The sequence below is a fragment of the Physeter macrocephalus genome, chromosome 9, assembly GCF_002837175.3.
Source record: "Physeter macrocephalus isolate SW-GA chromosome 9, ASM283717v5, whole genome shotgun sequence".
Taxonomy (NCBI): domain Eukaryota; kingdom Metazoa; phylum Chordata; class Mammalia; order Artiodactyla; family Physeteridae; genus Physeter; species Physeter macrocephalus.
In genome coordinates this window covers 79,275,951-79,303,909 of record NC_041222.1, presented here as the reverse complement: position 1 = coordinate 79,303,909, position 27,959 = coordinate 79,275,951, and the positions used below count along the sequence as shown (strand labels likewise).

Here is a 27,959-nt window from a genome sequence, read left to right as displayed (position 1 = left end):
GTGGCCGCTGAGCCTGCGCGTCCGGAGCCTGTGCTCCGCAACGGGAGAGGCCACAACGGCGAGAGGCCCCGCGTACCGGAAAAAAAAAAAAAAAAAGCCACACCTCCTCCCAGACCTTGACCTTGGAAGTACCCAGTGGAGAGACAGGGGCTGGTGGGGTGCCTACCTGCCGGCTTGGAGGCCAGGGGTGAGGGTGGGAAGCGGGTGGAGTTGGTGGAGGACAGCCGGGGCCGGCGTCTTCGGAAGAAGCTCCTCAGCAGCCCACACTTGAGAGATTCCACCAGGGTGGTCTTCCCAGACCCCGAGTGGCCGAACAGCTTCAGCTTGATTCTCGGCTGCAGGTTCTGTGTGGGTCTCAGTTGCTGGATGAAGAGTCCTCTGTGCGTGTCCTGAATATAGATGAGAGAGGGCCTGTTAGTGACAGGAGAAGAGCAGCCCCTCAGCAAAAGGCACACCCTGATTCCCACGGTTCAGGACCCCTGCTGCATCCTTCCGGTCTGCGAGTTTTCTTTGCCTTTTTAAAAAAATTGAGGTATAAGTGACCTATAACATTATATTAGTTTCAGGTGTACAATGTAAATGATTTGATGTTTGGATATATTGTGAAATTATCCCCACAGTAAGTCTAGTTACCATCCATCACCACACATAGTAACAAGTGTTTTCCTTGTGATGAGAATTTTAAAGATCTATTCTCATCGACTTTCAAATGTGCGGTACAGTCACCACGCTGTACGTTACATCCCCAAGACTTATTTAACTTATAACTGGAAGTTTGTACCCCAACCTGCAATTTCTACCCACGTGGCAGATACAGTCTGTTCTGTCCCCACTGCATTAAAAAAATTTAAATGTAAAATAAACATACAATTCACCATTTTATTTTATTTATTTATTTTTTTTGTGGTATGCGGGTTGCACAACCATCACTGCCATCTGGTCCCAGAGCGTTTTCACCCCCCCCACAAGGAAACTCTGTGCCCCTGAGCAGTCACTTCCCAGGCCCCTCTCTGCCCGTCACCATTTTAAAGTGAACCATTCAGAGGCTTTTAGTGCCTGTACAATGTTGCACAACCATCACTGCCATCTGGTCCCAGAGCGTTTTCACCCCCCCACAAGGAAACTCTGTGCCCCTGAGCAGTCACTTCCCAGGCCCCTCTCTGCCCGGCTGTTGGCAACCATCAGTGTGCCCTGCCTCAGTGGATTTGCCTACTTCCATTGCATTTTGATGCACAATGAATTGGATAGAGCAATTCCTGCCAAGTGGTCAATTTAAAAGTGAAACGGGGTCAGCCCCGTTAGACTGGTCAGGTCACCTGCTCCTTCTGTGTGGAGGGGTCTTGCTCCCTTACGACGCTCCGAAGGTACAAGATGGTGAGAAGAAGGGCATCACAAGGTACAAAGCTAAATGCTGGGGAGGGGCCTGGGGGCCATGACAACCTTTCCCCTTTCTTCTTTCTCAGCCCTACAGGGGAGAAGCAGGAGTCTCCGCAGCCCTGGATAATTCACAGATTCATCATCAAACATTTATGGAGGACGTCCCCTGTGCTGGAACAGGAAGGTCTACACCCGCCCCAGATCCGTAGTTTTGGGGGGACACAGACATGCGAACAGTGTGACATCAAATATAACACTGGTGCTTTTGAAGGGATGGTGTTGGTGAGGTGCTCTGTGCCCCCAGAGAACCCACCTCAAGGGCTACGTGGGGGGGCATTGATCATGCCACCCCGGCTCCATCCCAGCCTCACACACCCGGCCTACCTACGATGATCCCCTCTGCTTTAGCTTGTTAACTTCCACGCATCCCAGGAGACCTATCTTGCTGTGGCCTCTCCCGGAGGTTTCCTCACAGGCAGGCTCAAGCACACGTGTGGCTCTCCATCGTCACCCCACTAGACTGTAGGGTAATCATGTGACACTCTTCTCCTTTAGACTCAAGGGCCAAATCTTGAGGGGAGAGACGGTATCCCCAGCACCTGGCACAGGTAGGATGCCCAATAAAGAGGTGTTGTGTAAATGATGTACTCAGGGGGTGACCCATGCAAGAGCATTTCGGAGGCAAGTGTCTGCCTTTCCCTTTCAGTGTGATCTCAGACCTGGACGGACCACTGCTTCCAGACCCAAAACCTGGGAGGCGCTGATTTACTGCTGATCTCTTCCAGCTGAGCCACCGTTACTTTTTCCACCAACGACCAAGGATGGCAGTGTGCTCAGTAACAAACACGGCTCTCCTGAGTTCCTATCCCCATTTTCTCTTGGTAAACTCTGACCCATCTTTCTCAGCACGGGCAACACTGTCCCCTAGCTGGCATTTTGGAAATGGACGGTAGCAGCTTTAGTTCTCAGCGTTGGGGGATACTGCTGGCGGTGGGTAGGTGGGTGCTAGGGGTCCTGACGTGTACATACAATGTCCTGAGCGGTAAGAATTCTCTTGAGTCTGCCTGACTTCTGAGTGTCTGCTGAGCATTTATATAAGAGAAAAACCTTGTTTATGACCATCGGAGCTTAGGACTTAATTGCATTTTACATATGACCCAGAGGGTTTTGAGAGGGCTTGGTTTAATACATAGTGACTTTCTCAAGAATGCAACTACTTTATACACTGGTGGAATTATATACACGTGGGTTTTTTTCCTAAGCTTTCAGGAGCTCTGATCCCCACTTCTGAAATGTCAGCCTGTTGCTGCTGTATTTGAGTTGCTATCCCTCCCACATCCGTGGCATCTGTAGGTGTTACATTCAGTGATTCTGCAGATGGGTCCAAGTATCTGCCAATTTCACAATGTCTCCTCTTTGCCTGTGCTCCACATTTACATACACATTCTATTATACTATGTATATTCCTTCGATGTCTTTGTTATCTTATAGTTAGGGCACTCTATTGATCTTTTATTTTATTTGTATTTTTAAAATATTTATTTATTTGGCTGTGCCAGGTCTTAGTTGTGGCATGTGGGATCTTTAGTTGCGGCACGTGGGCTCTTAGTTGTGGCATGCGGGATCTAGTTCCCCGACCAGGGGTCGAACCTGGGCCCCGTGCATTGGGAGCACATGAGTCTTAACCACTGGACCACCAGGGAAGTCCCTCTATTGATCTTTTAAAATTACCTGTGTAGGTACATTGTTATCTTTGAATTTTATTTTGGGAGAGTAAAGGGGCATCACAATATGTACATTATAAAGTATTGGGTCGGCTAGGGTTGGAAACCATGGTTTGCACAGTGATCTGGTTTCTTTTTCTAACCTCAAGCACTGCACTGGGTGGAAAAAGCTGGGCTATCTTGCCAGCAATTCCCCTGAATTATTACCCAAGTCAGCACAGAAGCTGAAAAGTTCTATCCTGAGACAGTTACTCACTGGGGTGCTGCTGAGCAGGCATGAAGAAATGGGGAGCTGGCATTCTCCCCCATGTCATCTACTGCTGCTGATGAGCCCATGATCCCCTGAAAGAAATCTACCATCTCTCATTCTAATTTAATCTCCGAAATCAGCCCTTTATCTTCCCTTTAAGTCAGGGCCCCGCCACACCTCCACCCACCTCACGCTGTGTCTGAACTGTCAGCATCCCCTTCCGCTAGGAGTACCTCACTGTGTAAATTAAAAAGTTCGGGCTTCCCTGGTGGCGCAGTGGTTGAGAATCCGCCTGCCGTGGCAGGGGACACGGGTTCGTGCCCCGGTCCGGGAAGATCCCACATGCCGCGGAGCGGCTGGGCCCGTGAGCCGTGGCCGCTGAGCCTGCGCGTCCGGAGCCTGTGCTTTGCAACGGGAGAGGCCACAACAGTGAGAGGCCCGCGTACCACAAAAAAAAAAAAAAAAAAAAAAAAAAAAAAAGTTCTCCACCTATTTCATGACCCACAGCCACCTAACATGCACAGCTCCTTTGCGTGAAGCCAGTATCTGCTTCTCCTGACACAGTGCAAAGGCAGAAAACCTGCTTCCAGCTTCAATCCCCTCATTAGGTCTGGACGCACTGTGCAGTGAATCGCTCGCTGCTCTCTTCTGTTTCGTGCCTTCCTGATCCTGACACTGTGAGCTTTGGCCAACGTGTCTGTCCTCTGGGAAGGAGTGAGGGCACTTCTGTCCCTTCTGCACGAGTCCCCGCAGGCCCTTCCTCTCTGAGCAGACCTGCACCCAGGGAACCGATGGACACAGGTGTTACCCTGCGTGCTTCCAGCAGCAGCTCTGAACCAAGGTGGGCTTGCCCCACGCAGCTGAGAGACGGTATGTCTCCACTTTGCTCAGCGCCGCCTGAGGCTGAGAGCCCCGCTCACTCCTCCCCATTCCACGCAGGGCAGTGGCGGGCCGGCAGCGGCTGGCGATCTGTTTGCCTGCTTCCCAGGCCAGCCCCAGAAATGGAGGCAGGAGGGAAGAGGAGCCAGTGACAGTGGGCTGTGACCCTGGTCTGGTTAGCCCAGGTTAAACAAGAATCCTGCAGGGTCATGTTTACAGAAAATCCCCCACCCCTGATAGCTGAGCAAATTCATGCCCAACCTTGATACCTGATCACCCTGGCTCGCCTTCAGCAAGAATCCTGATGAATATTATAACCTTTAAAACTTCCTACTTTCCCGCTGCCTCAACATCCCCACAAACAGGCTGTGAGAGCCGGCCCAGGTGCACTGGTGTGTAAGGTGGGCTCAGCCACAAGTTCCCCTTCCTACCCTCCCAAGGGTGACCCCGTGACATTCAAACGCACCAGTGACACTGCCCCCCAGTCCTCCTGCCTTTCCTCATGTACCCACCCTGATCCCTAGTAAAGGCACTTGCCACGGGGGCTCGCAGCTTGCCCCTGGCTTGAGTCTGAGCTCTGTGACAATGCTCTAACCCCTGTCGCTCTGGGACCTATGATATAAAAACCTGTGTTTTGCCCTGAGCCTCCCCTCTGTCTCCTCTCGTGGCCACAACCGGCTGACCATCTCATAAGAGAATCCAAAGCAGTCAATGCAGCAAGAAGCCTCCCCGCCTTTGGGTTTCCTCTTAGCAATTTTCCACCCCCTGACCTCCCCCCCTTGCTCCTTGGCTATAAATCCTCACTTGTCTTTGCTGAAGTTGGGGTTGAGCCAGTCTCTTTCCTCTGCTACACGCCCACTGCAGTACCCCCGGAAGGGTCATGAATTATTCTTTCATGAACAGCCGGAGGAGTTGTGACAGATGCATTTCCTGTCTGCAGCAGTAACTTCCACGTTTGTATCTTCCAGCTTGTGCTGTGTTTTCACTCACATCCCTTATTAAACCTCAAAGAAACCTTTGTGGTTAATGTGGTCGTTCTGCCTTTCAGATGTGGAAATCAAGGCTCAGAGGGGCCAAGGCACTTGCCCAAGGCAAAGACAGAACTCACCACCAGGTCTCTTTCCTACCACTGCTGTCAGTGAAAGGGAGGTGGTGGGTTTCTCAGAAGGGGACTGGGGAGCAGGGAGCGGTAAACAAGGATTTGCAGATCGAGAGCAGAATCTCAAAGTGGGGATGTCTTGAGTTACAAGCACTGTGAATATCCAAGGAGGGCCATTTCCAGTTTGTCCCACTCAGAAGACACTTCCCAGTTAGTGCAGGGTCCTGATTTTTTTTTTTTTTTTTGGGGTACGCGGGCCTCTCACTGTTGTGGCCTCTCCCGTTGCGCCACCAGGGAAGCCCCAGGGTCCTGATTTAAAGTAAGATTTATAAGTCATTGCTACGATAAAGGCAAGTAGAATGAGAAGGGGCCCCCCTGCTCTGGATTTGCATGGACAAAGGGCACATTTCGGCACCTCATTTTTCCTAAGCAAATGAGTTGGATTGCTGGCCTGTGTTAACAGGCTCCACGTCCTTGGGGAGCCCCAGGGAGGCTTCAAGTTTTTTTTTTTTTTTTTTTTTTTTTATGAAATTGCAGATTGAGCCTTCATCTGGAGGGGCTATGCTCATCTCAGAACCCATCACTAGCTCACATGTTGTTTCCCCAATAATAACTGTCCTCAAGAAATCTTGTTTTGTCCAAGAAAATACTGCTTCACTGGACTGACAGCCCGGCTTTTACAATGTCCTCAATTCCAGACGATCATACGAACACACATGCATTCTCACCTTTCAAGTGGAGGTGAATGGCGGGCAGGTGAGAAAAATAATTCACAGGCCAAAGAAAGGGGTACAGGGGTTGCAAGCCATCCCACGTTCCTGCTCTCTGCCCAGGGCCTTTGCACGTGTCCTGGCCCTTCCTTTCCCCTTCCACCAGGACCTGCTGGCCTGGGCTGGGATGGACTCATTCACCCTTCACCTTGCCCTTGGGAAGATGAGCCAGGAAACTGCTCTCCACCAAGACTGACAGAATCCACCATTATCTTGAAAGGCAAGGAAAAGCAAGATATACTCGAGATTTCCTGTCTAAGGAAATTTAACCTCGTCCTCGAGGATGACCCTTCTTCGTGCTCACTAAGAACTTCGGAGAATCTGAACACACCTGAATTTGATACAGCAATCTGAGATAGAAGTTTCTGAAATCTCTCCCCTCCTGGTGGGTGATGTGTTTCCACTTTTCACCACGAGATGTCGCAACAGGGATGGGTGGCGCATCCAGACCGGGGTCCCCAGGAAGGCAGCTTGCATCAATCAGCCTAAGAATGTGTGCTCTCCAAGGCAGACTATGGTTTTGATGCGGAGAGGGGCAAAGGAGGGTACGGAGTGTGCTCTTGGCTAGCTCTAGAAGGTGGTAGGATATCGATGTCTTTGGAGGGGGAGCACTAAAGTCCATCCGTGATCTATATTTAACAGAAGCTCTAAGACCCTCCCTGTGCCCGGGCTGGTCAGGTCCTCACTGGCTGGGCCAGGGGAGCATAAGCAGGGACACTTCCCCGGGGGGGGGTGGAGGGTTCTTTGTTACCCAAGTCGTGGCTCAAGCGTTGAAATATTCTCGTGTCCTGTCCCGCTCGCCCCCAAAGGCTGGCGGATGTGTTTGGGACGTGGTGAGGCCTCTTGCAAGCAGGCTGGGAGGCTGGGGGGAAGCAGCAGTGAACCCCGAGGAATCAGAATCCTAAACCAGAACCTGGTCTTCCAGGCGCTCACAAAGGTGCGCTTGTGAAAGTGGGAGGCTAGAGCACATATTTCCCCGTTAGCTTTAACTATATACTTTAAATATTTACATGGGGAAAGTGAGCTCTCATTTGTATTCTTGCCCAAAGCTCACAAAGTAATTGAGCCTGGACAACACTGGTCCAAGCAGCTGTCCTATCTCACCTGGCCGCCAAGACCACCTTCTATCTGGTCTCTCGGTCTGAGCGGAGGGAAATTCCTAACCTACTTACTTAACACACTTGGACCAATACCCAGTCACCTTACCAAGATCTGTAAAGCTGGGCCTATCTTTCAGATCAGATCTCCTCGGGCATCATTTTCTGCCCCAAAGACCACACTCAAACTCTGTTGCTAACCCCATCACCCCCTCCTTTTTGATCTATTTCCTAGAACACACCTGACTCTTTACTGCCTCAGGCCCTTTTCACTCATTTCCCTCTGCATTCTCCCAGCCCTTCCTCTGGTTGGCTCCTCTTTCTTGGCTTTGGGTGTTGGTTTAAATGTCACCATCACAGAGGCATCCCCACACCAGTAAGTGGAAAGCAGCCACCATCTGCCATCCCCTTACTTTCTCTCATTTCACCCCATTTGAATCCCTTACACTTACACCAGGGGGCAGCAAACCTTTTTGTAAAGGACCAAGTGGTCTCTGTTGTGACTGCCACGTATGTGTCTAGAAGCCAGCCAGAGACAGGAGTAAATGGAGGGATGTAGCTGTGCTCCAATAAAACTTTATTTACAAAAACAGGTGATGGGCTGGTTTTGGCTCTATGGCCATTGTTTGCCACCCGCTGACCTATCTGGCATTTTCTTATTTGTTTATTGGCTGGTCTTTCCTCTTTTGTTCGCTGTGGTCTCTTTGGTGCCTACAACAGTTCTTGGCCTATAGTAGATACTGTGACTATCTTTTAAACGAGTATTATTTGGAAACTGCATTGCTTTTTGAAGGCCTGGTTAATTTGGGTTTCTAGTTTCCTTTCTTCCAGCACCTTTTGCCCCCTGGCAATTTAGCTTTCACTTTCTCACCTGCAAAGGTAACTAAACATGAGCAGATTGACAGGGAGGCTCATCTCCAATCTGGGAAAGCCAGATAAGAGCATGGAGAGATGACATGGCTTTCCACACGTGGCAGGATGCAATTAGACCCAGCAGGATGGGAGCAGCAACTCTTAATTATGCAAATGCAGTTTACTTGTGGTGAATTTTAAATTCTGGGCAAACTCCCAACTTTGTCCTATTTTTCAAAATATTCCTGGGCATGTTTCTTCACTGTCTAGTCTCAGGCTTAGGAAAAGCAACTACTTTTAATATCAGTTTACAGAAAAGCTGATTAGAAGGACAATCAAACAAAATAAAAATAAGCCAACTCCCCAAACCCCCTTGAAAGCAGTATTTTAAAATCAGATGAGAATGGACCTTGCAGTGATAGTAAAAATGGATGCCAATGCAAAATCTAAGTGCAAGCCCTCCCCGCCTGTCATAACATGCACCCCTCCTTTCTCTAGGAGAAGGAGAAGTGGTTTGGCTAAGTAACAACACAGTTCTTGGGCAGGTTTGGAGGGCTGAAGCGGGCTTTGTTTAGTAGTGGGGGGGAGCACCGGGGACAGTAGAGGGTGCAGCTCCTCTTTATAAAAAGGTAGTACCTACAATGCAAGGTGGAATTGTGGGAGCCTCCAGAGACCCCGTAGCAATGGTGTGCTGGGAAACCAGCTCATTGCAGGGGGCTTGGGGCGGGGGTGGGAAAGGCCTGATCTGTAGTGTTTGCTGATTCCTGTGGTGTAAATACCACTACCACGGCTGATTTCAAGCCCCGAATGTGATGGCACTGGACACGCAGTTGGGGAGAGATGTGTATGGGGGACTCTCCCAGACAGTACCTGGGGCCCCAACATGCCACTACCCCCAAATCATCTCCTGTTGAACTGGATCAGAGAGGAAGATGCACTGTGTTCTTCCTACCCTCACAAGCCCCAGCTCGGCCGCCCTCTCCCCACACCTGCCCCGATGTGCTGGCTGCAAGGGTCTCACTTCCCCGAAGTCAGCCTCCTGCTCAAAGGATCAAAATCTTCTCTCAGTTTCTTCCGACCCACCCTCTGCTGTCCTGAGCTGGTCAACACGATGACTTTTTTTTTCTTTTTTTCCAAATTTCTGATTGCCGTGATTGGAAAGAGTCATGCATTCACTAGGGAAGAACAGACTAGAGAGGAAGATGAAGAATAGACTTTTAAACACATCAAGTTTGTGAATCATCAGATGGAGATCAGAAGATCTACGGACATGGGCTTCCCTGGTGGTGCAGTGGTTAAGAACCCACCTGCCAATGCAGGGGACACGGGTTCGAGCCCTGGTCCGGGAAGATCCCACATGTCACAGAGCAACTAAGCCCGTGAGCCACAACTACTAAGACTGTGCTTTAGGGCCCGCAAGTCACAACTACTGAGCCCGCAAGCCACAACTACTGAGCCCGCGTGCCACAACTACTGAAGCCTGCACGCCTAGAGCCCATGCTCTGCAACAAGAGAAGCCACAGCAATGAGAAGCCCGTGCACCGCAACAAAGAGTAGCCCCCGCTCACCACAACTAGAGAAAGCCCACACGCAGCAACGAAGACCTAATACAGCCAAAAATAAATAAATAAAATTAAAAAAAAAAATCTCTGGACATGCAGGTGTGGGCTTCTAGAAGGAGATGAGGGATGGAGGGAGGGTTGGAAAGTCCTCAGTACGTGTCAACAGTTGAAGTCAAAGGCAAAGATGACAGTACCCACTGGGAGGGGGTTAAGAGTGAACAGATGAAACCCTGGGACATACCAACACCTGGATCAGGCAGAAGAACAAGATGACTTTGGTTCTATTTCCAGAAGAGAAAGCTGCATGGCTTACCCCTAACAAATGTTTAAAAATACGTTCCTAGACTTGCCAACTGATTAAAGGGGAAGACACAGGGAACATTTCTGTTGCTAATTTGGCCCTTAGAAACCAAATGGCATAGCAAGGCAATTTAAGGCCAACCTCCCCGCTGTCCCAGATGCAGACTTCTCCTCATGACTGTGCTTAGGATCCATGTGGGGTGGGTAGGACTGAGGGTGGCAACACCCTAAGGGGTGTTAGGAAAGGTGTAGAGGCAGTTTTTTTGGTTTCCACAATGAATGGGGGAAGGAATGAATACCTTAAACATTAGACGCTTGGGGGTCCTCGCATCCTCCAAAGACAGGAAGTTCCACCCACCCAAAATGCTGATGCTGATAACACCCTGGTGAGAAACACTGGCAAATATGGAGGAGACAATGACATTGAAAGGAAATGGTGATAAGATGCCCCTAAGTATAAATTACCCTCTTCCCGTTCCCCTCACCCATTGTACCGGGTTGTGGACAGTCTCTTCCTGCAGATGATCCAGGTTATGATTGCACATAAATGTACTTTCTTGGCTTTCTCTGCAGGTAGAGCCTGCTCCTTGAGGCAACCGCCCACAAGTCCTCTGCGATGCATTCTCCAGGGATGCACTGGGATATCGCGATCATTTTCAAGAATCAGGTTCCAGTGCTGGGTGTCCCCAAATCCCAAGCAGTTATTTATTTTGGGATTTATTAAAAAAAAAAAAAAGATAGAGGGTGGTTAGAAATGCTTGGCAGCCAACTCCTCCCTTTCTGGCGACTCAGAAAGCTGAGGTCTAGAGCCATTTGAGGGAATGACAAAGGCAAGCGAAAACACACGTCTCGCTGAACACAGAGTTGGGGAAAACTCTGCAGAAGGGAATGGGGCTCTGGGTGACCCCGCGGAAGGCGACCCATGCCTGCCACAAAGCACGTGAGCTCACTGGGGGAAAGGACCATCCCTGGCTGGCGAGGAATCGGCACCGAAGAAGCCCTGAGCCCCTGATCGAGCCCTGAAAGCAGATATTTCTGTTTTGGTCTGGATCTCTGCCCTGCACTAATTAGTATGTTGATTAACCTTGTAGAGTCCAGGTTTCCTGCAGGAACATCCCCATCTCGGGGATGTAAAATTACAGTGCCGCCACACATACCGAGGAGTAAATGGTGGCTGTTACTGAAAATGACTCTCAAGTGTACCCTGCCACATTTGCCATTGCTGATGCCCCAACATCTGCTCCTGGGAGGGGGGGGTCACAAGAGGAGCCTCCACGGAAACCTCCATGTTTCCCCGGGACTCAGAGAGTGGACCACAGGATGCAAGCAAGGCAAACACATGGTGCTTACTGTGTGCAGGCACTGCTCTAAGGACGTCATTTACATCACCCATCCGACCCTCATCACCATCCCGTGAGCAGCACTATATTCAGCCCATTTAACAAACAGGGAAAGTGAGGCCCAGGGCTATTAAACAGTTGGCTACTTCATCCAGCTAGGTGGCAGACTGGGGACTCCTGAGTCTGTGCTCTCAGCCTTTACCCCATATTTTGCCTCTCAAAGCAAAGAGGAGAGGGGAACCTTTAGGTACATTTTGGGCTCTAACAGGGATGATGTACTATATTCACAGGCATTGAAAGACTTTCTTTGTCTCCTTACAAAAACCACAGGATAATGGTAAAATACTAAACGTTGTAATAGTCCCTCTTAAAAAAATCTAGACACCAAAAAACAAAGTGCAAATTAATGGAAGAAAAAAAAAAAAGGGAAAGCCAAACTGGGAACAGGCAAGAACCCACGCCACCCGGAATTCAAAATTCTGGTCTGGAAACAGCCACCCTTCCCTGAGATGCGTGGAGCTGCACCTCCTATATATATTTCTAATTATAAAAGTAGTCGAAACATATTACACCCATCCAATCCACCCAACCTCAGCTATCGTGTTGGGTGCTCTCCTTCCTGTCTTTTTTCTGGGCATTTATCCGTTGTTTCCAACCTGCCATAATAGACATCTGGGTTTGCACCCAGAGTAGCAATCTGTTTTTCAATAAAAGGAAGGATCTTCCTAAGGGGTAGATCGGCAGTAAAACACAGCACAGTCCAAGGAAAAGCCTCGTCCCTCGGCCAAGGGTGACCCTCAGACCACTGGAGATGGTGGTTTGCAGTTGATTTTTGCTTAAAGAATAGACTGCACCTTCCCCTGGGGTCACTGCTGTATAACAAGAGTTTCTGAGATGGTGAACAGCACTCCAAGAAAGTATGTGGCAATGGGACTGTCCAGAGGGCTACACTTGTGAGGGGGCTCCCCGTGTGCCAGCTGAGCCCACAAAACACCCACAAGGACAATGCTGGGGCTCAGATCAGGACGATGGCGCCGGGAGTGACAGGTGGGTTAAAATCCCACTCTGTGGAATTTGGGAAAACTGAGAATACCTGACTCAACAAGTTTATATACCTGCTAAGGTGTTAAGCCTAATAAAGTGTTTCTACCAGTGGACGGTACTAGAGGCTAAATAATTAACTGTAAAAATGTGTGCTCATCCAGCCTGTGGAAAGGCCAGATTTTGTTTCAGTTTCTTTCCACTGTGGATGAAAACTATCATGGGGAATCAATTTCAAACAGCTCTTATATTGTGACAATTTGTCTATGAAGGTAAGACTCCACACACACACAAATGTGGGGCTCCCTACTATAAAATCCAACAAAAGTCAGAGGTTGCAAACGGGTGGCCTGAAGTTGTGTTTCATTTGGCTGAATACAGCTTCAAATAAAGTGAATTTTAAGATTAGGAGATTTTATGTGAAAGTTCATTATTGACTTGCTGACAGACTCATAGGCTCCCCGGCACACCCCTTGTTTTGCCTGTAAACAAAAGGTTTTCCCTTGTTTTTCTAGTTCAAATTCTCCCTCACAATGAGACAGTCCCTGGTGGTACAGAGTAGGAGAATTAATTAAGCCCAGAGTTAATTTAAGTCTTTCCTGTAAGAACGTGTGAATAAGGAGGGATCTCTTTCTCGAACCTCTAGATCAAAGAGGAGACTGAACCCCTGCAGTGGCCTGGGGGATCTCAGTGTTTATCAGTTCACAGGATCCAAAGCACAAAGGTGTGAAAATGGATTATCTTCCCCAGGTCAACTCCGAGCACTGGGGAAGAAATCATTCCAACCTACGTATGTGTCCCTTCTCACTCCCCCCTCAACCAGGACCAGGAGACCAGGGGACCACTGTGAAAATTCAAACTTTCAGTAGCTGTGAAAGTTACTATGATTATAAGACATTATAATCCCTCCCCCAGGCACTTTTCAATTTATATGGCAGGATCTCTGTAGGATACCCCAAGCTTATTCTGGACAATACCTTTTCAATTAGCACTTAACTGAGTAATTTTTTTTATTTCTATAAAGTTTGTTTTTTGAAAAATTATTACATGATTATTATAGGAAATTTGGAAAAAATACAGTCATGTTTAAAGAAGAGTGTTAATTTAAAAAGCAAAATCCAAAGACACCACTGTTACCCTTTTCTTTCCATGCATTTTAAAAAGACATAGCTGAGATTACAATGTGCACATAATTTATCTTCTGCTTTGAAGCCCAGGAACATCCTAAGCAATAAACTCCTGTTACTAAAACCTCTTCAAAAACATTTTAACAGCCCCAAACCACTCTCTTTTATAGCTGTCTGTCAATTTACTAGACTTCATTGTTGGTCATTCAATGTTTCCAATTTTCATTATTGTATTTTAAATAATACTGCAGTGGACATCTTTGTGCATAGAACTTTTTTTCTCTGTGTTTCTTCCACTTCTTCAGGATACAGTCACAGACATAGAATCCCTAGCTTAAAGGGTGTGACTATTTTGAAGTCTCTCAGTACATACTGCTATGATGTGGGCTGGAAAGGTACACCTGCATTTACTTATTTTTGTCATGTTTCCTCAAACCTTAGAGCAACAACGTTTGATAAACTGGAGCACAAGTGATATCTTGGAGCTCGAAACAGTAAGAAAGAAAGAAGCAGAGTCAGCTTTCTCATTTCCCCTCTACTTCACAGTGGGGAGGGGGCAGGTATTACAAAGCAGGTAGGAGGAGGGAAACCAGGCATAGCGACTGCAAAGAGGCCAGTGATTTCCAAGTCTCGATACAGAAGAAGAAATCAGAGAGGTAGCCAACGTGTTCACGCAAATCGATCTGCAAACCACAGCACAGGACCAGTGCCTTTTGGTACCACCTGTGTGTCCAAAGCCTCTTTTGTTCATCCTCATAGTTTACAAGGGAAAAAACAGAATCTTTCACATAAATACAGAGCATTTCAGACCACAATTTCTCACCTTTCGGAGTCTTGTGAGGAGACCTGCTACGTGTTCATGCTGTTCCGATTTAGCAAGATCTTCGGCTGTCTTTCCATCCTGTTGGAGAAAAACGATTAGTATTTTCCTTCACGACAGAGAGCTGTGTGTTCCATACACCAGTACTGCCATCTGAGGCAGAAACAATGTAACAGGCATCAGAAGCAAATAAGGTGGACAAAAGACCATGTCCTGGCTTATTTCCCTTTCTGTGGAATCCTTATTTCACTTGATTGTCCAAAAAAGGAAGATAAGAAGTAGAAAAAACTGTGCATCGGTGCTCTGAGGTCCAATGGCGAGATGTCTCAGGCCCACAGGCTTTAATCAAACCGGGCACCTCGTTAGCGGGCAGATTACCCTGCGTCCTGAACCTCCTCTCTTCAGTTAGGCCAACGATAAAGACTGTCATCTGCTGGCAAATTCTAGTTAGTGGAAGCTAACGTCTTAAAATCCTTCCACGGACAATCTGCAGCACTCATATCAAGCTAGTTACTGGTAATGACTGTGCGTTTCAAAGAAATGGCTGAGCTTTACAATTTTGATCTGAAGATTTTCGGTGAACATACAAGGAGGAAATAAGGGTCCACAGCACTTTGGTGTTTGCTTTTTTTTTTTTTTTTTTTTTTTTTTTGGTGGTATGCGGGCCTCCCCCTGTTGTGGCCTCTCCCGTTGCGGAGCACAGGCTCCGGACGCGCAGGCTCAGCGGCCATGGCTCACGGGCCCAGCCGCTCCGCGGCATGTGGGATCCTCCCAGACCGGGGCGCGAACCCGGTTCCCCTGCATCGGCAGGCGGACGCGCAACCACTGCGCCACCGGGGAAGCCCCTGTGTGTTTGCTTTTTAACTAGAGAATTTTCACAGGGCTGCAGTTTCACACTGAACGAATTCCTTTCTGTTTCCAGGCCGTGAACATGCACCATGATGGCTAACATTTATTGAGCGCCTCCTAATAATCTCAATGCATCGTGTGCGGTAACCTCAGAGCCACTCCAGGGCGGCAGGAACGCCGGCTGTTCACGCACTACCGAGGAGGGAACGGAGGCTGAGGTATCTTTCTGCTGCAGTTTTAGGAATTATTACAAATTTAAAAGTAGAAAAGATGAGAGGCAACTTCAAAAGAAATAAAAGCAATATTTTTTTAAATAAGAAGACTAAGGGGCATTTGGCCCATCTCTCAGTGTTCACCAGTGACAGTTAAAGTTCTATTCCCCGGGGAGGCTGGGGGAAATGCCTGGATCTGACAGACAGCACACCTGCCAATCTCTCAACCCAGGTCACAATCCCTGCCGTCAGATCAGCTTTTCTCAGCCTCAGCACTACTGACATTTTGGCCAGGACGATTCTCTGCTGTGGAAGGCTGTCCCGTGCACTGTGGGATGGTAGCAGCACCTTGGCCTCCATCACTAGACACCAGTAGCGTCCCCCTTCCACCAGTTGTGACAACCCCGTGTTTCTGGACATTGCCAAGCGTCCCCTGGGGGGTGAAACTGCCCAGCTGAGAACCACAGCCGTGGGCTGTGGTCGAAGCTCAGGTGGGCACTCCGGAGGAGGCGTGCTTTACAATCATGCCACCCGCCTCTCTCTGCCCCCCGTCAAGTGGCTCCAACGGGCAGACAAAAGCTTCTAGTTTGCTTTGGGGTGAATTAGGTAATTTGTCAGACACCACATCCAAACCAGGGACGTGTGCCAAACTGTCTAGATCCTTCCTGACACGATAAGAACAGGCCTTAGTTCCCAAATCTCGCAGCACATTGGAATCACCAGGGTCTTTAAGAACTCCTGCTGCCGGGCTCCCACCCGTATGCTCTGCTTCTACCTCTCTGGGGTGCGATCTGGACATTAGGGTTCGAAAGCCCTCCCAGGTGATTCTATTGTGCAGCAAAGTTTTGGGACCGTTGCCTTAGTTGGAAGAAATCTGAGCTTCGACTTAAATTTTCTGTCCTCTGGTATGACTGGGCATGAATTTCTCTTGAAGACCTCAGATCTGCATAGCACACAGACAGAGGATGTTCACTGGCAAAGTTACTCTCCACTGTTAAGTCTCTCAAATGTCAGGAAACCAGCCATCAATAACAATTCCTTACGTTTGCACAGCACTTCACAGTTTGCAAAACATGTTGCTCTAAAGGACACTGTTTGCGCTTCCAAAAGCAATGTCTGCCAGTGTAGTAGAAAGAGTCTGAACTTTGGAGTGAGAAGGACCCGGGTTTAAGTCCGGATTCTGCCCCTCCCCAGCTGTGTGGTCAGTCACTCGGCCTCCCGAAGCCTGGGTTTCTTCATCTACAGCATGAGAAATGACACCCTGACTGCATAGGTTCTTGAGCAGATTAGAGAAAACCAAATGGAAAGAACCAACAAAGTACCAGGAAACAGAAAAAGCAAGCAGCAGTAATCATCAAAAAACAAAAAGAGCTGAGAGTGTCCCAAAACTCCCTGACTTTCTGTCCAAGAGGGAAAAGGGTAGGAGCTGGATCTCTTCATTCTAGCCCTGTGCTACCATGCACCCCTGAGCAAGGTGCCAGCTCTGCAGCTGGCCCACGAGCGATCCTAGCACTCACTTGTCACACACAGTGGTCTGGGAGGTCTCACTGAGAAGGTTATATTTGAGTCAAAACCTGAAGGAGGTGAGTGAGCAAGACATTTGGATACCTGAGAAGTCTTGCAAAGAACAGCAAGTGCAAAGGCCCTGAGGCAGCAGGATGACTCTCATGTTTGAAGAATATCAAGGAAGCTCGTGTGACTGGTGCAGGTGGAGCAAGGGGAGGAGGAGGAGAAAGAGATGGGGACGGGGAGGCAATGTGGATCTTTAGGGACATCCCCACCCCATCACAAGGACTCTTACCCTGAAGGAAGGTCTGAACAGATGAGGGACATGATCTGACATATGTCTGCACAGGGTCAGGCAGGCTGCTGTGTGAGGAACAGACTGTGGACAGGGCAGGATGGGAGCAGGGACACCAGTTAGACCAGGACAAGTTACCCGTGATCATGGCCAAGGGCTCGCAGCCTCACGGGAAAATCAGTGGTCAATTCCAACAGAGCAAGAAAGGGGGCAGGTCTTCCCCGGTGGCGCAGTGGTTGAGAGTCCGCCCGATGATGCAGGGGACGCGGGTTCGTGCCCTGGTCCGGGAAGATCCCACATGCCGCGGAGCGGCTGGGCCCGTGAGCCATGGCCGCTGAGCCTGCGCGTCCGGAGCCTGTGCTCCGCAACGGGAGAGGCCACAGCAGTGAGAGGCCCGCGTACCGCAAAAAAAAAAAAAAAAAAGAAAGGGGGCAAATCACACCCACTGAAGGGGACTGGGAAAGAGGAGGCGTCCTGGGGCTCCAGTTGACTACTAGAAGATGACAAGGAGTTAGTGTTCCGGAATCTTCCTGACACCAATATCACGCACTACTATGTGCCTGGGTGCCTACTAGGCACTGAAAGGCTCTCCCTGTGAAGGCAGAAGCATGTCTTATTGCCTCATGGCAGGGTTATGTGTGTGTACGTGGGGCCACCATGTGCAAGAGGTGGGGCTGGAAACAGAGGAGGTTCCAGAGGGAAGGAACAGCAGGTGCCGACTGGATGAGGTGGGAATGAGCGAGGTCCCAGGACCTGCAAATAGTCCCACTCAGTTTGGTATAGCCAAGGGGGTGCAAGGTGAAGAGTGAGGTAGGCAGTGAGCAGGGACCAGGCCAGGGAGGGCACATCCTGAAGGCAGCGGAGCCCCGGGATGCTTTGCAACTGGAGCCCACTGCAGACTGGCTTTTCCAGAATGATAAATGTGGTGCTGGGTCGGAACTGTCAGGAGGGCCATGAGGCTACAGGTGAGGGACCAGTTCCGAGGCAGAGCTGGTCCTGGGGGAAATACACAGTGAGATTTTAACCAAGTGGAGGCAGAGGACGAAGAGCTGTGAGTTCGAGAAGAATCCAGGATGTGGCCACCAGCGTGATGCCAGGGAAAAGAGTATCCACGTTTCCTGGACCAGACGACTGGATGTACGCAGGAGGCTTTTGCAAAGGGAAGACACTGAGGGAGGAGAGCAGACCCGGAGGGAGAGGATGCAGCGTGGAGGCGGGGGGCCTTCCAGAGGTGGCGTCCACCAGGCTGGGTCCCAGCGCAGTGCTCAGGGGACAGGTGGGGCCGAAGACCCGGACGTGGACTTGAGTTTTCAGGTGCAGCTGCAGCCCTGGGGCTGGTGAGAGGAGCAGGGGGTGGAGAGCGGGAGGGCAGCCGGCCGGGCAGGGTGGAACAGCAGCAAGAAGACTTGGAGCTGGAGGAGGGCAGCAGAGATGGGAGGGGAAGCAGGGGCAAGTAGGATTTTCTTATCCAAGGCCGGAGAGAGTGTCAAGGAAGTGCCGTGTCCCGGAGAGATAACTAGACATAACTGCTGGCACTTAGGTGAGAAAGACAACAAAGAAAGGTAAGGAAGGAAGTGATTATAGTACAACAAAAGTCAGAGTGGGGCTTCCACTGGGGGCAGGGGCGGGGGTGAGCTGCGGCTGGGACAGGCCACTGGGGGTTTCTGGGGTGGCCTCGAAAATTCTACCTCTTGACCTTAGTGGGGTTACAAAGGTGTTTGTCAAATCCACCAAGTTTTACTTTGGCTCATGTCCTTTCCTTAAAAAAAAATCTGTTTTATTTACAATAAAAAAATTTTGAAGGCGAGGTGACTGGGGCTTCTGCAGAGTCGAGGGAATTCCGGGAGTCGAGGATAGTCTGTGGCGGGCGGAGGAGAGGTGGGAGGGAAGGAAAAAGAGGACCGGACCTTCAGAAGACTCTTCTCAGTTATCCCGGCTGAGGACAGACTGGGAGAGGGAGGGTAACAGCTAGAGGCGCTGTAGGTTGAGGGAGGTGGTGCCGGATGGGAAGAACCCTGAGGTCAGGCAGAGGGGAAAAGCTGGCCCACGAAGACGGCTGGGCTGTGCCGTCCAATAAGGCGGCAGCCCAGCCCACACGCGGCTCCGCGGGGCTGCAAACGAGGCCGAGCTAAGATGTGCTGTGGGTATAAAACGTACCCAGATTTCCAAGACTTCAAAGAACTGGAAGTATCTCAATAATTTATAAATACTGATTACAAGTCAAAATGATAATATTTTGCACGTTATTGGGCAAAATACATTACTTTATATGTTACTTTTAACATATTAAAATATCTTAGTGAAATTAATTTCCTCTGTTTCTTTTTCCTTGTCAGATGTGGCTACTAGAAAGTCTAGTACGACACAGGCAGCAAGCCGTCCTTCCTTGGAGCCAGCCTCAGCCCGCAGCACGGCACCTCTGTGATGACCCACACCCTGCGTGGAGCCCACCTGGCTTCCCCGCCCTAGGAGACCCCCGTCTCCTAGGGGGTCTGGTGGGGGGGCCATGCACATGCAGCCCCACCAAGCCCCGCCGGCCTGGGGCCTTCCTTCTCTCTCCACTCTCTCTGCGGTGTGCTCCTGACCCCCCTGGAAACGTCCCTGGGGGCTCTGGCTCTTAATTCTCACGGGTCCCATCCAGTAGCTCTATATTTACTGCTGTGACCCTTGGGTCTGACTCTCTCCCATTAGACTAGAAGTTTCCCGAGGGAAGGGCAGCTTGCCTGACTTGGCCCCTCTGTGTTCCCTGTTCTGTGCCTGGTGCGCAGTGTATGCTCAGTATCTGCTGAATGAATAAATGACTGAGGCCCCGTGAGGTGGACTCGTGGGGACCAGGGAGCAGCGTCTGCAGTGAGCTGGGAAGGGTTGGGAGTGGAAGTTACACCCGAGGGCCTCTTGAGGGGGGGGCCAAAGGCAAGGGGAGACGACCGCGGGCTCACAGCGGTCACGGGGCAGCCCAAGGACCCAGCAGAGGCCGAAGGCCACACATCTGAGAGGTCCCGGCCCATACTGCCGGGTGGGCAGGGGCAGCTGCTGGCATCTTCACAGCCGTCCTCGACAGTTTACTTTTTATGAGGCAACATCTGTAACAAAGAAATACTTCTCCCCATCAAAATGTACATCACTGCTCTATCGTGGAGTAGCTGGACTGAGTGCCAAGGCATGGATGGTAGGGGTCTGATAATGGCTCGTCAGGTGATTGCACGGTGGTAGGTGGGTTTGGGATGGGCAAGGAGGTGCCCTAAGAAGGGACAATCCCAGGTAGAGCGCTGGTAAGCACTGGGCCTACAGAAGAGCCCAGCTTGGGGCTCAACACTGCAGAGAACAGACCCACTGCTTGTGGGGAGGGAATCACATCCCTGTCACATTAGCACAGCCAGGGAGGCAATGTCCTAGGCCAAGAGCCAGTACCCATTTTCTTTCAAGGGCCAGACAGCAGATATCTGGGGCTCTGAGGACCATAGGGTCTCTGTTGCAATTGCTCGTCTGCCCTTGTAGAGTGAAAATGGGCACAGACAATGTGTAAACAATGGGTGTGGCTGTGTCCCAGTAAAACTTTATTAAAAGAAGCAGGCAGCAGGCTGAATTTGGCCTGTGGTCCATAGTTTGCCAACCCCTGTATGACTCTCCAGCCTCAGAGCCCTGATTTTCCCAAGGTTGGCCACCATACTTCAAGACTCCGATGGGTCTCCTTAGAGAAACACTTTATGTCAGCAAAGTTCTAGTGAGTTTTAGGAATCTCCCACATGAGCAAATGGAGACTCAATCCACCGTTGGGCCAGAGACAACTCAAATGATAATGTTTCACTGCAGCAGTAAAACAGCAACCTTATCTCTTAGTGGACATATTTTTCCTCTTTGTTATTTCTTGAAATGTGAATCAAAGGGTTTCTTCTGCAGGGAGGTACCAGGTCTGGAACGGGGAATGTCGGCAGTGAGACACTTAAAGAAATGAGATTTAAAGAAATCTCATTTTAAAATATGTTGTGGGCCTAAGAGCAAAGCCGGACTTTTTAAAAGAGAGAGAACAGCTCTTGTCACCTGTTCCCCCCACGCTGGGGGGCCTTCCTCCTCCCTCCCTGAAAGGAGGGGACACGTTCAGAAAAGATAAACACACAACCTAATAGAAAACACAAAGGCCTGTTGTGTAACACAGGAAACGAAAAGGCCAGTGGGAAACAGCAGGTGTTCCTGGCAGTGCAGGCCTGGTGGAAGAAGAGGATGAGGCATTATCTATCGGGATCTTACCCCGGGTTTGTGTGGGCAAATGTTTACGTAACTGCAGTGGAGGAGCTGAAGCTTAACAGCAGCCTGTCTGCTCTGGAGTGCAGTTGCCAAGCAATACCTTTCCCCTTGTGCCCTCGAGGCCTGAAGGGTTTGCAATTGCTTTCTCCTGCCAGAGGGCTACTCACCGAAGTCAGCGCCTCCACGTTGGCGCCTGTCAGACAGAGGTAGCGGACCACGTCCAGAATCCCGTTGTTGGCTGCAAGGTGCAGAGGCGTCCGTCCGTACTGGAAGAGACAAGAAAGACCCAGGAGAGTCCTCACGGCTGCTGCTGAGGATGACGTTTATGGAGTGACCTCACAGGGCCATCATTGTGTAGGGATCTGGGATCCTCCAAGAAGAAATAGGAGGCGAGGTCCTTCTCCAGAAACTTGCCATCTCCTTGGGGAGGCAAGCCAAGCAAAACATTTTCAAGTATTTCTCAGTTAAAAGAGTAACTTTAAAATAAAACTTAAAAGGATGAAAGAGTGGGAGGCTTATCATAAGATAACTAAATTAAGTCTCCTGCTGTGCCAGCAGAAAGGAGGCATGAGTCAGGGCTCAAGGGCCCCAAAGTTCCGGAAAGATCTGCACCACAGTTCAAATTTAGATACAGCAAAGGAAAAAGGCATGGAAGCACAGCCATTGAAGACACTCTAATGAGGTGAAATTCCAAGGCCATACCCACCATTTTTTATGCCTATGGGTTCCCAAACCCAAGGCATCTGGAGGCACTACAATGAATTCATGGGGTGCTGAGGAACATTTTAAATTTTTGATGGAACCAGCAGGTTCAGACACCAGGGAAACTACTAGCTCCAGGTAGTTCAAAGTCTCAAAGTAGATGGTACTGCCTTCCTTTCAATGACATCATGTATGCACAGCAGGGGGTTGGTCGCTGCTGTGATAAGAGGCAAATATCTTGAGAAAATCCACGTTGAACAGGATATAAGGGTGGTGGTGTCCACTCCGAGTCCAAGGTTTGAGGAGTTATGAGGTGCCCCACAAGCATACACATCCCATTAATATACAACTGGAGTTAATTAAGAATGAAATAAAAATAGTTTTCTTTCAATTTATGTGGATCATTTATTCCCACAGCTACTAAGTTGTTAGACATAAATACTAGGTTGTTTGGATTGAACGACTTAATAAACAGAACTTTAGGTATTTCTTTTGCTCTGGGGGAGCCATGAAAAAGATTACTAAGACACTATGGAAATTATGAACTGAGCAAGTCTGGGTATCTCTGCTTTATGCTGTTTATGTGCAAATACAGGTTTCTGTTAGAAAGTTAACACATGCTCAGGTAGAATATCCAAACAACATAGAAGGATATATGGGGCTTCCCTGGTGGCGCAGTGGTTGAGAGTCCGCCTGCCGATGCAGGGGACACGGGTTCGTGCCCCCCGGGAAGATCCCACATGCCGCGGAGCGGCTGGGCCCGTGAGCCATGGCCGCCGAGCCTGCGCGTCCGGAGCCTGTGCTCCGCAACGGGAGAGGCCACAACAGTGAGAGGCCCGTGTACCACAAAAAAAAAAAAAAAAAAAAAGGATATATGGTAGAAAAATGAAGTCTCCCTCCCCCTCCCCCAAGTTCCCCTACTCAGAATTAGCCCTACTCAAACCTTCCAGGTTTTTCTCTATGAATCCATAAATGGAGAGAAATAATCTGAAAGATTATAGTAAAATGGACTAGGAGAGTTTATACTTTTGATGGCCCCCAATGATTGATAGAACAAAACCCAAACTCCTTAGCATTACATTCAAGGTCTTTCACCATCTGGATTCAGTGCCCCTTTCTAGCTGCCTCCCTCCTCTTCTTAATTCTATTTTTTCTTTTGTGGTATGCGGGCCTCCCTCTGCTGCGGCCTCTCCCGTTGCGGAGCACAGGCTCCGGACGCGCAGGCTCGGCGGCCATGGCTCACGGGCACAGCCGCTCCGCGGCATGCGGGATCTTCCCGGACCGGGGCACGAACCCGTGTCCCCTGCATCGGCAGGCGGATTCTCAACCACTGCGCCACCAGGGAAGCCCGGTCCTACTCATTTAAAATGATCACCTCTGAAAAGCTTTTCCCGGTTTCTTTAATGTCCAGATGTCCATGTTTCTGGAGCACCTGTACCTCTATCACAGCAGTGATTGCAATATGAGATGCTGTTATGTTGAAATGTCTGTGTGTCTGTCCAAAAGCAGCCTGAGGGCAAGAATCATTCCCTGCTGTCCATACCCTGCCTACCCCTGCTCCCCACCCACGCCTGGCACAGTGCTGTCACAGAAGGGCTTTCATCAATGCTCGGCAGGCACGGAATTCTCTTGCAGGATCCTGGATGTGTGTGCACATCTGTGTGTGTGTGTGTGTGCGTGCACACACACCTGTGTATCAACATGCTTTTTCTACTTTCGCTGATAAGAAGAGCCCATCCAGAAAGGAACAAAGGGTTAAGGGCCGTGCACTCTGCATCATCTAGTTCCTCTCCTCTCCTGCATTTCCCGATGTGGCCGAGTAAATAGCCACTGTCTGGATTTTCACATGAGAAGAATGCAGACAAAGACATGTCTGTTTCACTGCAATGAGTGTCAAAAATAGTGACAAGTTCCTGTCACATACTGCTGACAGGGGTAGGATCTGAATGACCATTTTTATCTCTGGGGGAATTGAGTCCAGGTAAGGAAAAGGCAGGACACACCATGGGAAAGGAGTGACAGTCTGCCTGTGGCACATGGGCCGTCACTGTGCCACCTCCACGCTGACAACCGGTTACCGGGGTGAGACCGTGTAAAGTCAGATGTGCTTTCTGGAGAAATAATGCCTTTCTCTTACTTTTCTGTGCATCTTTTAAGCTCCCCCTACAGCTCCCATCATCTTTCCTAAAATAAACAGCCAAAAAATGAACAGGAAAACAAGCTGACACCAAACCTTCTGAAGAAGGCATGAGAACCACAAAGTCACGGTATACAATGGCCAAGTCAAAGGTATTCAAATGAGTGCCACGAGTTTCCTAAAGCTGCTTTTTATTCATTTAAACACTCCTGGAAGGAAAGCCAAGGTCTTGATGCTGCTTAATATTACATTTAGTTTCCTCCTTAAGCCACTTATATAACCGACTTGGCAAGGTTAGAATAGGATAAACTAAGAAAGCAACCAGCAGCTAATGGATAAGACCTAGTATATTGCCTTTTCATATTTCCAGAATATGAAGATTACCAATTTCAATTCCCATTAGAATTAATCACATAATATGCAAGAGGACTATTTTTTTTGATAGAAGCATCATTTTCCAGTTGTTTCAGATATTAATTCTTTTTATCTCAAACAAATCATAATAAAATTCTGCTGGTATCATGTCTACCATTTATAAACAAACATTTCCTGCAATCAAAAAATTAATTCTACTTGGACTTTGTTTTTAACATAATCGTAACAGAATAGTGCTTGCCTTTCATACAGTTACAGGGCTGAAACCACATGAATATCCAACTGTTCTATCATATTTGGTAATGAAAATCTAGATGGTATTCAGGGAAAAGAGAAGGTATTAGCTAATTTCTAGGAGTCAGCATATGGGGATTTTTATTTCTTTATCATTCACCAAATGATAGTATCCCCTTGGTCTTACCAAACTTATTAAGTACAAAAAAGATTATGAACTTTTGACCATAAAACTCTCAGTGGGGGAAACTGGAGAAATCTGGCCCTAGGAATTTCAATCACATCATAACTCATTAGGTGTTTTCCTGAAGACTTAAGTGCTCCAGGAAGATGCCCCAATTTGTACCATGTTCTCTGATTCCTCTACAGGAGGGGACGCGCGTGTGTGCGCACACAGGCGCACACACACGCACACACACTCTCTCTCTCTCTTTCTCGATGCCCATAAATGGTAAGCCGGGCTCAGCAGGAAGTACTTATTAATGTAATTTTCTGTTACTCTAGGAAATTATTCAAAAGTCAGATGTAAAATATACTTAAAGAGGAGAGCCCTATAAAAAGGAACAGGTTCATATAAGCAATACTGACTTCGAACAGTGAAAAGATGCAGAGAGAAACTTGCCCAAACCCGGAAACACGTGGACAGACAGACACAGACGGACTCTGCAGGGATCTTCCTTCCAGCTTTACCTTGTTGGAGAGATCCAAATTGCAGTTGGCTTCACAGAGGGCCACCACAATCGGCACGTTGCCATCTTTGCAGGCCACATGGAGGGGGGTGTTGCCATGCCTGTCCTGGAAATCGACGGAACAGCCCTGGCTGATGAGAGTCTGGATGACCTCCATCTGACATCGTCTCACAGCAAGATGCAGAGCTATGTGTCCATCCTGCAACAGACACCAGGGCCGTGAGCGCTTTCGCTTGGGCACGTGGGCCTGGCTGCTTGCCTTTCCAGATGCACTGGGCCACGTTTAATTGGCAATGGGACAATTACCGCAAAGCCTGAAGGAGGATTAAAACCGTGAACTTTACCCCTGGTGGGGTCGGGGCGAGGCCCCATACATCTCACTCTGAATAATCACAGACCAAGCTGACCGTCAGCTTAATTAACCTAGGCTTGGCCAGTACATTCGGGTAGGAAGACTCCACACTCCTTTTTGTCTCTGAATTTATAGGACTTAAGTTATGTTTGGTATTCCAATGGCCTGTTTTAGTAAGTATTTGAAAAACACTTTTCAAAACATTTGCTCAGCAATCTTTACTAACTTCCTAAGTAGAAAGTTTATTATTTTATTTTACACCAGGAGAAACGGAGAGAGCAAGGCGACTTGCTGTCATGTATACGAGCATCAGTCCGGGAATTCATTCCACCTGCTATAGAACCCCCGGTGAAGAAACGTGTTGAGTTTCAGGAGCTGGGTACAGGGAGTTTGGAAACATCTCTGTAACGTACTTGTTCTAGGGTTACTCAGTGTCAGCACTGCTGACATTTGGGACCTGTCCTGGGAATTGTAGGCTGTTCAGCAGCACCACTGGTCTGTATCTTCTAGATGCCCCACCCTGGCTGTGACAACCAAAATATGTCTCCAGCCACTACCAATGTCTCCTGGGGGCAAGGTCACCCCACTTGAGAACTACTGCTCTGTACCCAGAAAATACTCCACAAGTGGCAGTTCCTAAATTAACCACAGTGTGCCAGATCTAACTATACATAGCAACATCACAGCCTCATTGTAAGTACAAGTTCACAATAAGAACAGATTATGCGGAATTTGCTTCATTAAAAAAGGAAAACCTGGCCTGGAATTGAGATTGCCAAACAAATAAGAATACTTTATTGTTTTTCTACAAAATAGCAGGTGATGGAAGTAAATAAACCACCTATTTCTTTGTCTATCTACAAATTAATAGTGTGTTGCCAATTTCAGTCCTAAATGAGGATTTGTCTTGGGCTCTGTGATCATCACTGTACCTGCTCCAAAGCTAAAAAGGCTAAAAATAGAGACCTGAGTCATCTGACCAATTCATAAATTTTGTTACACCCCACAAATGAATATTAATTATTAAACAGAATCTAGAGTCACAGAATCTTTGGATAGGAGAAGAGAAAGGATAATATAACTTGTTGCACTCAAGTTTGTTATTTTAGGTAAACTGACTGAGAAGTCTTGTGGTCCCTCCAGCCCCGCAGATCACTTTTCAGCGAGTGGGATATATTGACCCACTAAGCACCTTGTCGGATGCATTAAGGTCGGCTCCGTGCTCAGCCAGACACTCCACAATGTCGTGGTAGCCCCTGGCGGAAGCTGTCAGGAGGGGTGTCTCTCCTTCTCGATTCTTAATGTTCACATTGCAGCCGGCTTCACAAAGGGCTTTGGCCACAGAGTAATAGCCGTGCCAGGCAGCACAGTGCAGGGGTGTTTCTTCTTCCTGGCCAAGGAGACAAGTACATAGAGGAGGAGAATGCAAGACTATGAAAGAAAATACAGGCATGGTGAGAGTCCTGGCCAAACCTGGCAGCAAACTCAAGGCAGCGGATTGAAAGAGCTTGTAGCTATTGGAGCAAAACATTAATGTGAAATAATGGGCATGGGTCTGACGGCTTTCCTTAATTCGAATTCGGCTTTCTCAGCATTTTACTGACGACTGACTTTGCGGAGCCCGCTGGAACCATGGCTCAGCTCTTCTGAACAACAGAGCCTCTGCGTGGGTGGATTTATATCATCTGTCTTGTAAAAGTGCTGTCTGTCCTTCACTTCATTGGAGACTACTAACCATGGGACAGCACTTCTCTGAGTAAGAACTCTTCTAACAATCTTGACGCCTCAAGATTCCTGTCATGTATATAGCATAAAGATGAGTCACGTAAATTGATACTGCTCTGGCAAAGAAGGGACCAAGATAACCAAGCTTTAACAAAAATGGTTGGTCGTGAGGTCTACATATTCATGATCAACATCATTAGACACATGTATCTGCCTATGAGAGGCTGCTGTACTGTAGTGGTTACGAACACAGACTCTGGAACCAGACTGTGCGGGCTTGAGCACTGGCTCCACCACTGTTGAGCTGTGTTACCTTGGGCAAGTTCCTGAACCTCTCTCTGCCTCAGTTTCCTCATCTGTAAAATGAGAATTATAGGGTTGTCCAGAGGATTAATGAATG

At 48.7% G+C, this 27,959-nt stretch overlaps 1 protein-coding gene across 1 annotated transcript in view; it reads right to left on the bottom strand.

Annotated features, from left to right (window-relative positions):
* The window catches only part of DAPK1 (death associated protein kinase 1), a 218,518-nt gene that overhangs the window by 31,387 nt on the left and 159,172 nt on the right, over positions 1-27,959 (bottom strand). Inside the window, exons 16-20 of the mRNA XM_024132927.2 lie at positions 27,027-27,224; positions 25,484-25,681; positions 21,513-21,611; positions 14,242-14,319; positions 167-389 (exon numbers count right to left, since the gene is read on the bottom strand). Of these exons, the coding sequence (XP_023988695.1) occupies positions 167-389; positions 14,242-14,319; positions 21,513-21,611; positions 25,484-25,681; positions 27,027-27,224 (796 nt within the window). The remainder of the gene's footprint in view (positions 1-166; positions 390-14,241; positions 14,320-21,512; positions 21,612-25,483; positions 25,682-27,026; positions 27,225-27,959) is intronic.